This window comes from Schistocerca serialis, chromosome 1, assembly GCF_023864345.2.
Source record: "Schistocerca serialis cubense isolate TAMUIC-IGC-003099 chromosome 1, iqSchSeri2.2, whole genome shotgun sequence".
Lineage (NCBI taxonomy): Eukaryota > Metazoa > Arthropoda > Insecta > Orthoptera > Acrididae > Schistocerca > Schistocerca serialis.
The window spans coordinates 832,701,177-832,713,493 of record NC_064638.1 but is presented as its reverse complement, the minus strand read 5'-3'; the positions used below and the strand labels follow the sequence as shown (position 1 = coordinate 832,713,493).

Below are 12,317 nucleotides of genomic sequence, written 5' to 3'. Positions count from 1 at the left end.
TTTCCCTAGTGACTAGCAATCTGTTCTTTTCATAAATTGTCATTATTCCAGCCTCTATTTTCCAATGGCTGATTTTTCTAAAACATTTTCTTTCAGCAATTTGAGTCACATATTTTTCCTAAAATAAATGAGATTAAAATTAAACAGAGGCATACACATTACAGGGATAAGAAATGGGAATAAAGAAGTGACTTTGAAAAATTCAGAGTTCTTCCTATTGTAGTGGAACTTGAGTAGCTGTGGAAAATTGGAGTTAAACATGAGCAGTTCTAGGTTGCCATGATGGGCTCAAGTCTTGCTTGTGTGTGGTAAGGTCAGGGTGCGGTTTGCGAGACAAGGGATACATGTGGGGAAGCAGCAGACAGACCAGTTGTAGGTACATACACACACAGTCCTTTATTCAATCACACCGATTATTCATGGAACATCGATTCTTCCATGAACATTAACAAGTCTTTAATCATTCTGTCTATCTAGTACAGTAATTCAAGTGCATTTGCTTCTTCATATAATATTCAGCTCTGAGTGGCAGGCTTAGACATTACCAGCGGTGAGACAAGAGGGCTGCATGCTTAGTGGAGCATTGACCTGGTGCACTGACTCAGCAATGGTGATGCCACAAGACTTCACACAGCTGCATTGTTGAGCAAGGCAGTATCTTCTGTCATTGCAGCAAGCTGTGGCATTTCTGGTGGCATGGCGATGGTGTTAGCCAAGGTTGACCTGTGGACCAACAACTAGAGAGCAAGGGTGGCTGGCTGGCACAACTTTGGCTGCACTGGTGGGCAGACAGGTGGAGCTCCCTCGTTTGCGTTCCAGCAGTGGCAGAGTTGTGGGAGTGGCCCTGACAGACACAGACTGGGCATCACTTACTACCTGGCTGTCTGAATGATAATGAGGTCATGCAGCTTGGCTGAATACAGGTTATGCTTACTGTTTCCACAGTGATAATGGTGTTTCTGTTGCACATAAAGGCATCTGGAGGGTATCAATGTCTGGAAGGTATGGTGTAATCAGCAGTAGGTCAGCCAAGCTGTGTCGATTACATGATGTCTGGCTATGGCCTGGGTCCAACACTCATGGTCTTAAGACAGAGGAGCTGATCACACAGTTCAATTATCAGCACATGCTGTCTTGCTGTGGTCTTTCTGCAGTTCTGGACTCTGACTTCTACTTCAAGTTTTCCAATAGCTTTAGTTTCCTCTCTTCTGTGAAGTAAATTCACCCTTGTATTTTGGTGCAAGTCAGACACAAGTTATTTACAATTATTTACATTTCACATTCCCACCTCCATTCATGTATCACTTTATTCTTTGCATCCTATTCACATTTTCTGTCTGCCTTCTCTATTTTTCTCATTTTCATTTCTTTATTTGTCTCACTTTTAGTACTGACAGCAGCTATATTGTTTCATCTTGTGGGAGGGTAGTATGATTCAGGAAGGCATTTTCACCTACTTCTTTTCGCCTACTAAGTTTGCCTCTCCCACATTCTCGTATTGCATATACCATATTCCTCTAACTGCTAAAACAGAAATCTCAAATATAACACTAAGACATACCTCACATGTACACAAACAATATGGCACACTGTCCCATACTAACACTGAACAACCAGCTACATCTTCATGTGTACACTTCTCGTTTCATTAATCCATACATATACTGTTCACTTACTTCAGCACTATGACCTAACAAGTAATGAAACCTACCTTCAAGTTTGCACTAATACCTTATAAATTATCGTTATCAACAAAGAATGAGAATAAATGTACTGTGGGCTGCATTCTACCATATGTGGAACAGAACTGATGTATGCAAATAGAGTGATTTGTGCACTGCCCTATTATTTAGTATGTCACTTCTTTCAGTTGACTGGCTATTGCTGATGTATTTACTGCTATCGTGAACATTGCTTTGAGAGGGAACTGGAGTAGTTTAATTGACAACATCTAGACCAGTGACATGTCTCAGCACTTAGGCTGTTTTGAGACAATGCCACATCATGTGAAAACAATAAAACCTAACCCAACAGTACCATTGGAACTCTTTATTCTAGTTCATGTTTATCAACATTATATCATGGCTTAAATCTGTCTTAATGAACTAAGTAGTACCAGATAAATATTTTCTCTGGGTTTCACATTTTCCAGATTACATCTCCTAATATTCCTGGCTTAGCCAAGATATTAAATCCTACATTATGCACATGTCTGATTACTGATACAAATATTACTCTTATGATCCTTTCTCATCCTAAAACCTCTACTTGATACAATTCTGTATTCACAACAAAAATCCTTTTGCCTCTTCTGGCATACTGTTAAGAAATAACTAGAATTTCCAGACTATACAAGGTCTTCTGCATCTGAGCGAGACACACTCTCTGCAATGGCCAGCATAATGCCCTATCTTATGGCAAACCCAACAAACTGTGGAATGTACAGGTAAACTGCACAGTGTGCGTGCTACTAGAGTTAATAGTTTGGCCTTCAGTCCCTTACCAAATGTTGCAATGGTATCTAACCCCGACATTATGGAAAATGTAAGGAAGGTTCAAACCAAAGGATGTATGGAACCCCATGAGTGAAAGTCAAAAGGTTTGTGCTGTTACTTACATATATTGTGTCCTTGTTGAATTAATGATCACAGTATTCTGCCATCAGCATATTGTTTATCTTCTTAGTCATTGTTAATCCATCAGTCTTCAAACCATCTCGATTCTGGCACCAAATATAACAGGTGAGTGTAGAATCATCCCTGTTGGCCACCAAAATGTAGCTTTGGGAAACTTGATTTCTCCATGAATATTAATAAGTCTCTAATTATTCCATATGCCTAGTATGGTCATTCAAGTGCATTTCCTTCTTCACATATTCTGCACTGAGCAGCAGGTGTAGACATGGCCAGTGGTACAGTGATGTGGGTTGATTAGTCACCTGGACATTGACCTAATGAATTGACTCAGTGATGGTGACACAGCTGCCACACAAAGCTTCATACAGCTGCAGTGCTGAGAAAGGCCATTCAGCAGTATCCTTGGTCATTACGGCAGGTCCAGCATTCCTGATGGCATGACAGTAGTGTGGCTGGTGTCAACAAGCTGATCAAAACTGGAGAGCAGGAGTGGGCAGCTGGAGCCATTGTTGGTTGCTTAGTCTGGGCAGACAGACAGAGGTTCCTCATTCACTTCCTAGTTGTGGCAGAGTTATGGCAATGGCACGGATAGATGCAGACTGGACATCACTTACTGCCCAGCTGGCTAAATGGCAACGAGCTGATATGGCTGTGCTTAAGTATTCATCCCCCCTGCTGATTCCATGAATCAGTGGTGTTTCTGGGTCATATTGAAGTGTCTGGATGGTGTCGATGTCCAGAAGGTGTGTTCTGACTGGCAGTAGGTTGGCCAATCTGCGTTGATTGTGCTCTGTCATGCTGTGGTTTGGTTCTGGTGCTCATGGTCTGACGCCACAGGAGCCAATCACAAAGTTCAATGACCATCAAATGTTGTTTGACTGTGTCCTCATTGCAGTTCTGTGTCCTGATTTTTGCTTTATGTTCCCCTGCAGTTTTATCCATTTCACTATTATACTTGGCAGCTGTTTGTATCTCCTATTTTGTGCTAAGCATTTATGAAAAATTACTGCTCTGAGGGAACTGAGAGAAGGATGAACTAATGAACTGCAGGAAAAAACATAAAAAGTTTAAAGAGAAAGTGCAATATAGGCTATGCTGAAGTCCAAAAGTGGTTGAAAATGGGAAATCCTGTAGAGAAATAAGGAAAGAATTTCAGGTTGCAATATAGAAAGAAAAATAATTTTGTCCTATTGGACATGTGGGGCAGTTGCGTATGGGGAAAATATTAGTAATTTTTTAATGATATAAGGTATGTGAAAAGAAATAACAGTTTTCAGTCTGTGATAGAGGAAGTGGGAGAGGGTGGGAGCAGACTCAATCACATCTGACAAGGACAAATTAGACACTTCAGTCAATATTTCAGAAGGAATTGGGGAGACTGTAATCTTGTCAAGAATAGGTCAGAAAGATCTATCCAGCTGCTCAGTGATCATTACTCATATCAAAACAGAAGCTGACAGAGAGAAGGCTTACATACTGAATTCAATCTTCTGAAATTGTTTCATTGCAGGAGATTGTAATCTGGTTCCCCCTTTCAATCTTTACACAAGTGCTGAAATGACAAATATTTAGATAAGTGAATATAGAACACAAAACAGTTAAATGGCTCCACACAGAGAAGGCAATTACACCTTGTGGGATAACTTTATAATTCTGTATAAATTATGTAAAAGAATTTGCTCACCTTTTAACAGCAGTTTATCATAGAATGTTGGGAAACAATAAAGGGCATCAAATGATTATTAAAATGGTCCAGATCATTCCTGATTTCAAGAAGAGCCATAGTCCTACATAGCTGATGTCTGTTGTAGGATTGTACAACATGTTGTATCATTGTGTGTTATGCAGTTTTTGAAGAATCAACACGTCCTCTTGAGGAATCAGTGGGGATTTTGCAAACAATGATTTTGTGAAACTCAGCTTGCTCCATTTGTCCATGAGATACAGAAGACAGTAGATAAAGGCGTTGAACAAAATACAAGCATGCAGAATATGAGACAAACTTTCTGGATTCAAATAGAAATCAACATGGCATTCTTAAAGGGATATAATTGATAGATGTAAAAGTAACTTATGAGACATCAAAAGGAGTGTTATAGAGCCACCATTGTTCATGATACTTATATATGATTTTGTAGATGACTTTACTAATCTTGATTTTTGAAGTATTCCATCTTATTCACTAGGGACTATTGCAAGAAACTCATAAATTAATACAGAAAAATAATATTCTCAAATATTGTGCCACAGGACAATCAAATGTCTGCCAAACATATTACAGAACGCTATCCTACAACGAAACTGTAATTAAGTTTGGCCTTACATTACACAGTAACAAAACAGATCAAATAAAAATAACTCAAGTGCAAGAATTTGAGATAGCACTAAACAAACTTCTAATGCAGCACTGTTTACATTCTGTACAGAATGTCTCGTTATACAAAAGTAGATTTTGTAATGTAGAATGACAGCCTTAATTTAGCTTGTAATAATGCATATAGAGGAACTTTCCTGCTGATGCTGTGTGTACTGTTAATGATGTATGATAAACTTATACCAATAAATATGTAACAAAAAATTTATGTAAGTTTTTTTCCCCCATACTCATGTGTATAAGTGCCTGGCTTATACTTGGGAGCAAGGGCTTCTGTACAGAATGTCTTGTTATACAAAAGTAGATTTTGTAATGTACAATGACAGCCTAAATATAGCTTGTAATAATGCATGTAGAGGAACTTTTCTGCTAATTGTGTGTGTATTGTTAATGCTGTATGATAAACTTATACTAATAAATAAGTAACAAAAAGTTTAAGTAAGTTTTTCTTTCCCATACTCTTGTGTATAAGTGCCTGGCTTATACTTGGCAGCAAGGGCTTCTGTACAATCTTCTGCTCCATAATGGCACATTATTGTCATAACAATTCCTTGTGGAGTCATTTCATTATGCATGAGTTCCTCATTGAAACCTCCGTATTGTTCATAAAGAGGTGAAAAAAGTTTCCATATATATTCCTGTAGAATAAACATTTCAAAATGATGCCTTATTTAGCATATCAAAATACAATAATATACAAATGATTAATGGAAAATCTCATATAAAGATGTGAAACAAATACTAACAAAGAGATAGAGGGACTGGCCAGTACTTACCTCAGCTCAGTACAGCCGACAGATACACAAAAAACAGAACTGAAAATTTATGTTCCTAGCTTTCGGAACAAATGTTCCTTCATCAGGAAGGAGAGAGGGGAAAGAAAGGGAAGAAGGGAAAGTGGATTCAGTTACTCACAACCCAGGTTATGAAGCAACAGGGAAAGGAAAACAGGGAGGGTAGCAAGGATGGAGGCATGGTTGTCAGGGGGAAGCCAAAGATATTCTCAATATCTTTGGCTTCCCCCTGACAGAAAAGTTTCCCAGGAGCCTAGAGGAAAGGAGACCAAGAAAAAATGATAGGTAACATTGTCCATCATTTTAAGGTTCAAACCATACTCTAAAAGCACTATGGTAAGATGTATAGAAGTTATTAAGATATTATATTATTGTATATTGCCAAGAGGCTTTTTAATGAGTTTACCAAGCTCCTTTGTAATATTAAAGTGTAAACTAAGTGGAATAAGTAAAACTTGATTCCATTATAAGTTAACTCATTCATTGGTTTTAGTAGTTTTTTTATTTTGATATTTTCCATTTGGAGCGTTAAGTATTTTAGATGTGAACACTGATACAAAGCTAGGTGATTTTTGAATGCTAAAACAAGATTCTAATTTTATATTCACAATATGCACTGACAAAAGAAAAATACATGAGGCCGTACTCAAATGATATTTTTCTGTATTTGTTGACAGTGCAGTCAGTTCTCAGTGTGCAATGTAATCAGCAGTACACCCATGGACTCTTCTACTACTGTTTTTCTGTTTACCAAATAACTGAACTAACCTATGCTATTCATCAAAATGTGGATAGACAATAAACTTTGCTCACAGAACGTATTCTTACTTTTAAGCTTTTTACTTTACTTGTTGTTCCTTTCACTATAAATAAATAGAATGAAAGGATAGATGCATATGGTGGCATAATTTGTAGATGAGACTGGAGAGCCTTTGAATGACAAGTCAGATGTATTGATGACTTGCGAGTACTGAGAATCTAGCTGAAGAATCAACAAATTGCCTACAGTGTTTGCCTCATGGAGTACAAAACTGATTATTTGTTTTCCGGTAAAAAGTACTGAGCAATAAGAGGCTTTGGATTTAAAAAGATAAAACCCATTTATGAAGCAGTGATAAAACATAAGAAAAAAAATCATTAAAAATAATTAACAAAGGAAACAAGTGAATGGAAGTACTAATATCAGTAATTGCAGCTGGCAAAATGTTAAGAATGAGAAGTGTAAAGTTAAACATAGCTGATATTTCAAAGATTTAAGGTTCAAAGCAATGAGAAATGGAGACCAAGAATGGAATAATCAAAGTACAAATTTTTAATAACCTAGCTGGATTAAAAAATGTAAGATAAAGATGTATCGATATCCGCAACATTGCTCAAGTCTGGAGAGGGCATCTATGGTGGAAACAAAGCCGATATCCCAGAACAGTCATATGAACTTCCGTAGTTGGCAAGTATAAGCTGAGTTAGTAACAGACTCTCTTTCAACTGCTGTTATCTGACTTCGCCTCTTCCAATGAACTACAACTGCAATTGTTATTTGTCTGGACCAGTTCTGACTTTTGTTGTTGCTACCTTGAGTTATGAACATATGAATATGAGGTTATCAGCGCCACCAAGTTTAATGAACCTTTGCTTAATGTCATACGTACAATATGTGTGCATGATAAGTTAGTAGTTCTTGAACCAATATCAATATCACTTGTGAACTATTGCAGACTAATTTCTATTTGGAACTATGGCTATTACTAATTTTCATCAAGAACTATAATTGTTTGATTTCATGAGTTACTAGTCAAATTTTAATCTGTTGTTTCAGAAGTTTATCATGTTCAGTAAATTTTGTTGGCCCTAAAGTGAGGAGTACAAAATTGCCAATGAGGAAGTCTGAGTTTTGGTTCACAAAGAGCTACCAAGAATGCAAAATTTCTCAAGTTTTGGCAGCAACAACAAAATTGCATTAAAAATTGGTCAAGCACTTAATTAATTTGAGGCTGCTCTGCCACCTTGATATTTCAGCTATTTAATGAAGCTCAAAAAGACAAGTAAGTATATCAAAGATGCCTTGAGCTGCAGTTTCAAGAAAGTGATGTCAAATATCCAAACTGACAATGGACCTTTTTGCTGTCTACAAATCCCCAGTTACATTACTTAGTTAAAAAGTTAGCCCTTTTCTCGAATCCATCTGTGCTGTCTTTACCTGATGTATTCTAAAATGCATGTGATAGTGGGAAGGCTAGAATTCCTAAAACACCACAAGATATATACTGAAACCTATGCATCTTGGATTGCAGATTTTAATGGCTTGAATATAAATTGTAAATTCACGTATGTGCGTGGTGAATCATATGTCAGAAGTTTAATGTATGATATAATGATTCACTAAGCCCTGGATAAGGATATCTGTACACAAGCTTTAAGATAGTCTCCCTGGCTGAAGTGCTGCAAACTGTACAGGCTGTTGAATCATCACAAGTGGCACAACAAACCTTTTCAGCAGACTTTGATATTTCACATATGGCCCAGAGCCATAGCGATACAGTGCAGACTTTTCAATAGCGGACTGTAAAGCGCTGCCATTGATGCACATCATGCACAGTTTATGTCACTATTTTAACCTGGGTGAGGGAAAGCAATTGACTTTCAGGTCCACATTGTCTTAAAGTCATCAGCAAGTCAGAGATTTTGCAAAGCTCATTTAATTCTGTTGACCATGTAGGGTGAGATTAAGATTGAAGTAGAGAGACTAGAAATAACAGCAACCAGTTTTATCTCCTGTTTTCTACAGTCAGTAGGTTTCACCATTAGTGGGACTACAAAGTGTTGCTGCTCTTTTCAGTTATATGAGGACTTTAAGCAGACCATTAATGCTCCAGCTCACATTGATTTTAGTGCCTTGTATCACCTAGATGACCACTTTCTTAAGCTTTCAGGAAGAAATTTTTTCTAAAACTGATCTAGTTGAGGCATATTTTCAGTTGGCTCTTGATGAAGATTGCAGGAAGATTTAAGTCTTGAACACACTAATCCTATTGTGTCAATATAACAAAAGACTATTGCAGGGTTTTCATATTCTGTGAGTTATCTTGATGATATTCTGGGCACTGATCACAGGACAGAAGAGCATTTGCACAATCTAGTCCCTTCTGCATAGCCCTTGTAAAGAAAGGCTTTTTCCAAATGTGCCTTCTTTCAGCTAATGGTCACCTTTGTAAGCTATTTCCTCAGTGAGGAGGGTCATCAGCCAGCATAGGCTACTTAGAACATGCCTGGCCCTAAATCCATTAGAACCCTTCAGGTATTTCAATAAAAAGTTAATTATTATGTGTGATTTATTCCAGAGGCAGCCTCAATAGCTCACCAATTACATTGTCTCCATAAGAAGTGAGTCTGCTTTCAGAGCTCAGAAGAATATAATCTCGTTTTTCAGAAGTTAAAATTGGCCCTCCAATCAGCACCCTGGCTTGTATCTTACTAAAACCACTTGCCTCTCATGTTACCAACAGACGCTGGGGCCATCTTCTCTTGTAAGTTAGAGGAAGGTGTGGAGTCACCAATCAGATCAAAGAAATTTCTTCCCAAAGACATTATTTACAAATAAAAAAGGAAGCACTGGCCATAATATTTGGTGCTCATAAATTTCACATTTTTTTGTATGGGCACAAATTTGATTTTATTACCAAATGCAAACTACTCATCACTTTTTAGGCCATAGGCAAGATTTCTAAAACATGTGGCACATCATCTTCATTCATGGGCTTCTGCTTGTAGGACTGAGTACTGGCCCATCTGACTGGTTAACCTGATTATTTTACCATAAATAATGCACAAACTGTATCTCCTTTTCTGGGATGACAAGAACTTTATTAATTTGTACGTCAAGTAATATAGAACATCTTTTAAACACAATGTACACTAAGACAAGACTCATGAGGAATCAAATAAGATTCTTCTCAACTAGTTACTAAGCGCTATGCACAATGACAGTGATGACAGAACTCACAGTAGAGTGAACATGAACATATAAATTGCTATAAAATAAAAACAAATGTCACAAAGATAACAAACACAGCACTCCTGGAAGTTGGCGTGGAACTAGTTAGACAGTGCAACATTGAACATTCACGGCATGACACATGCACGAAAAACTTGTGCACTACACTGTACAGAACTACTGGCCCTGGTTGTTACAACTGCCACCTCAGTGGAAGTGGAGTGCCATGTAGGAAGTGAACCGGGAAATGGATACAGCAACCAGATCTCATGTTTCAATGGTTCCCTAGAGTAATGTCATGGCTGGTGCTGCTGCCAGAGTTGCTGTTACTGGACCAGGTGCTCGATATGCTGCTCAGTATGCAATAGCTGGTTGTGCTGCCTCAGTAAACAGTTGATGTTGTACTGTTAGTAGGCATATGTCAGTTGTTTGTGATCCACGAAGATGGTAAACTCACAGACTTCCAGCTGATGATGAAAGTATTTGATTTCCATGTACATCACTAACAGTTCTCGATTATATGCACTGAACTTTGTTGAGATTATGTCAATTTCCATGAAAAGCAGGCTAGAGGCTGTCACGCATCATTGTTGTATCGTTTCATTACAGTGCCCATTGCTGTCTGGCTTGCATCTACTGCCAATGCTAACAGCACACTTGGCTGATGGTGCAGTAATAATACAGCTTCTGCTATTACTTGTTTAGCTCATCTGAATGCAGCACACATGCAATCTGTCCACATAATTTCTGTTCCTCTCACATTTCAGAGCTGCTAGCACAGCCATTAACAGTTTCTGAATTTCTGCTGCATGTGGTAGATGTTGACAATAGAAATTACGCAGCCCTAGGAATTGACACAGTTCTTTATCTGTGTAAGACCAGGAGATCTACAGGATGGTCTCCACTTCGTCAGATAGTGGTAGCCACTTGACAGAGAGTTGCATCTGCCAGGGAAACTGACTTTTGGCTCACCAAACATACACTTTGCTGTGTTCAGAACAATGGCAGATTTTTCCAGCCATCTGAAAACTTCTCTAAGATCCTGGCAATGTTCTTCTGGTGAATACCAATATCTCGTCAAGTTAAGCAAAACAGAATGGTGGGCCTTGCAATGTGGAATCAATAAATCTCTGACACCTCTATGTAGCATTCCTGAGACCGAATTTCATGAATTTGGTTTCAGTTAGGCCAAATGGTGCAATTATGGCCATCTGAAGGATGTCTTCATTGGTGATCGGTATCTGTGTATATGCCTTGGCACAGTCCAACACACTGTACAGACAGACACTGCTCAATGCTTGGTTGTAATCTTGCAGTTATGGTACTGGATTAATGACCTGGCACTGTGCAAGCATTGAGTGCTCCATAGCCTCTGCATGGACGCCACCCACCACATTTCTTTGGTGTCAGATGCAACAGTGAGGACCAGGGGCTACTGGATGGTCACATGATGCCCTCACAAATCATACTGTCAAACTGGTCCTTAGCAATTGTTAACTGATCTGAGGGTAATTGTCACTTCTACAGAACCCTGCTGCTATCAGTCTGGTAGTTTGGTCAACCATGGTGATGTCAGAGAGAAGGCTGTAGCATGCCAGGAAGTTCACTCCTATTATTGGCTTTGTGATGTCCATGAATTTGAAGTCCCACACGAATGCCAGGTGTAGGCCTAGGTCTATCTCAAATCAGTGAGTGCTGTGTGTCATGATAGAAGAATTGTTTGCAGCAGTCAAACAGATTGACATGTGCAGCCTACATCAGTGTAGCATTGTTCACAGGAAGAAACACAGATTATATTTCCTGCCTGTAAACCAATCACTCACGAATGGATACTGTGATACGGACTGGTAATTGGATAAAGCCTCTACAGCCAATCACATCTGGCATTTGGGTGCACACAGTGTTAAGTATATCAATGTGCTTGATCACCAAATCTTCTGTGGCACCCACTTAATCCCTTTTGTGACTCAGTCAGAGGCACAGATGAAGTAGTGCTGTATAAGTGCTTCTGGGATGTTGATCAGCCATGATGACTACTGTTGTTCTGATGAGACATTAAATGGCTGATCTGCTGGGTCAACATGTCTACCTTTGCCATCAGAGCATCATGGTCAGCATGCAATACTGTGGCAGAAGTACTTACATACTGTGCAGCTGCTACGGTGATAGGTGTACAAGACATAGCATCCTGGATGTTGTTTATCAGGTCTGCCATGACATCTAAAGACATTTTGACCTGCAAAACTATTATTGTTTTGATGGAAGGCAGCAACTAACTACTTCAGATCGTTCTCAGTAGGCTGTCCAGTACGTTACCAGTGTCAATCTTGCTTCACAGATGCCACAAGTACTGAGAGACTTACAGTCCCAGATGTACTGTGTCAGAACTTGGTGGAGGCATTCTTCTTGCAAAGCTGATACTTGGTGGATAAGCTTTGCCTTCAACCAGTCGTAGGAATAACTCTGGTGGCACAACAATCACATCTTGCACCTCAGTCATGTACTGATGGTCATGCTGGCTC

General features: G+C 38.8%; 1 protein-coding gene across 1 annotated transcript in view; it reads right to left on the bottom strand.

The window, feature by feature from the left end:
* Nucleotides 1-12,317, bottom strand: part of LOC126484820 (thyrotropin-releasing hormone-degrading ectoenzyme-like) — a 297,846-nt gene that overhangs the window by 71,773 nt on the left and 213,756 nt on the right. The window contains exon 15 of the mRNA XM_050108419.1: nucleotides 5,470-5,648. Within this exon, the coding sequence (XP_049964376.1) occupies nucleotides 5,470-5,648 (179 nt within the window). The remainder of the gene's footprint in view (nucleotides 1-5,469; nucleotides 5,649-12,317) is intronic.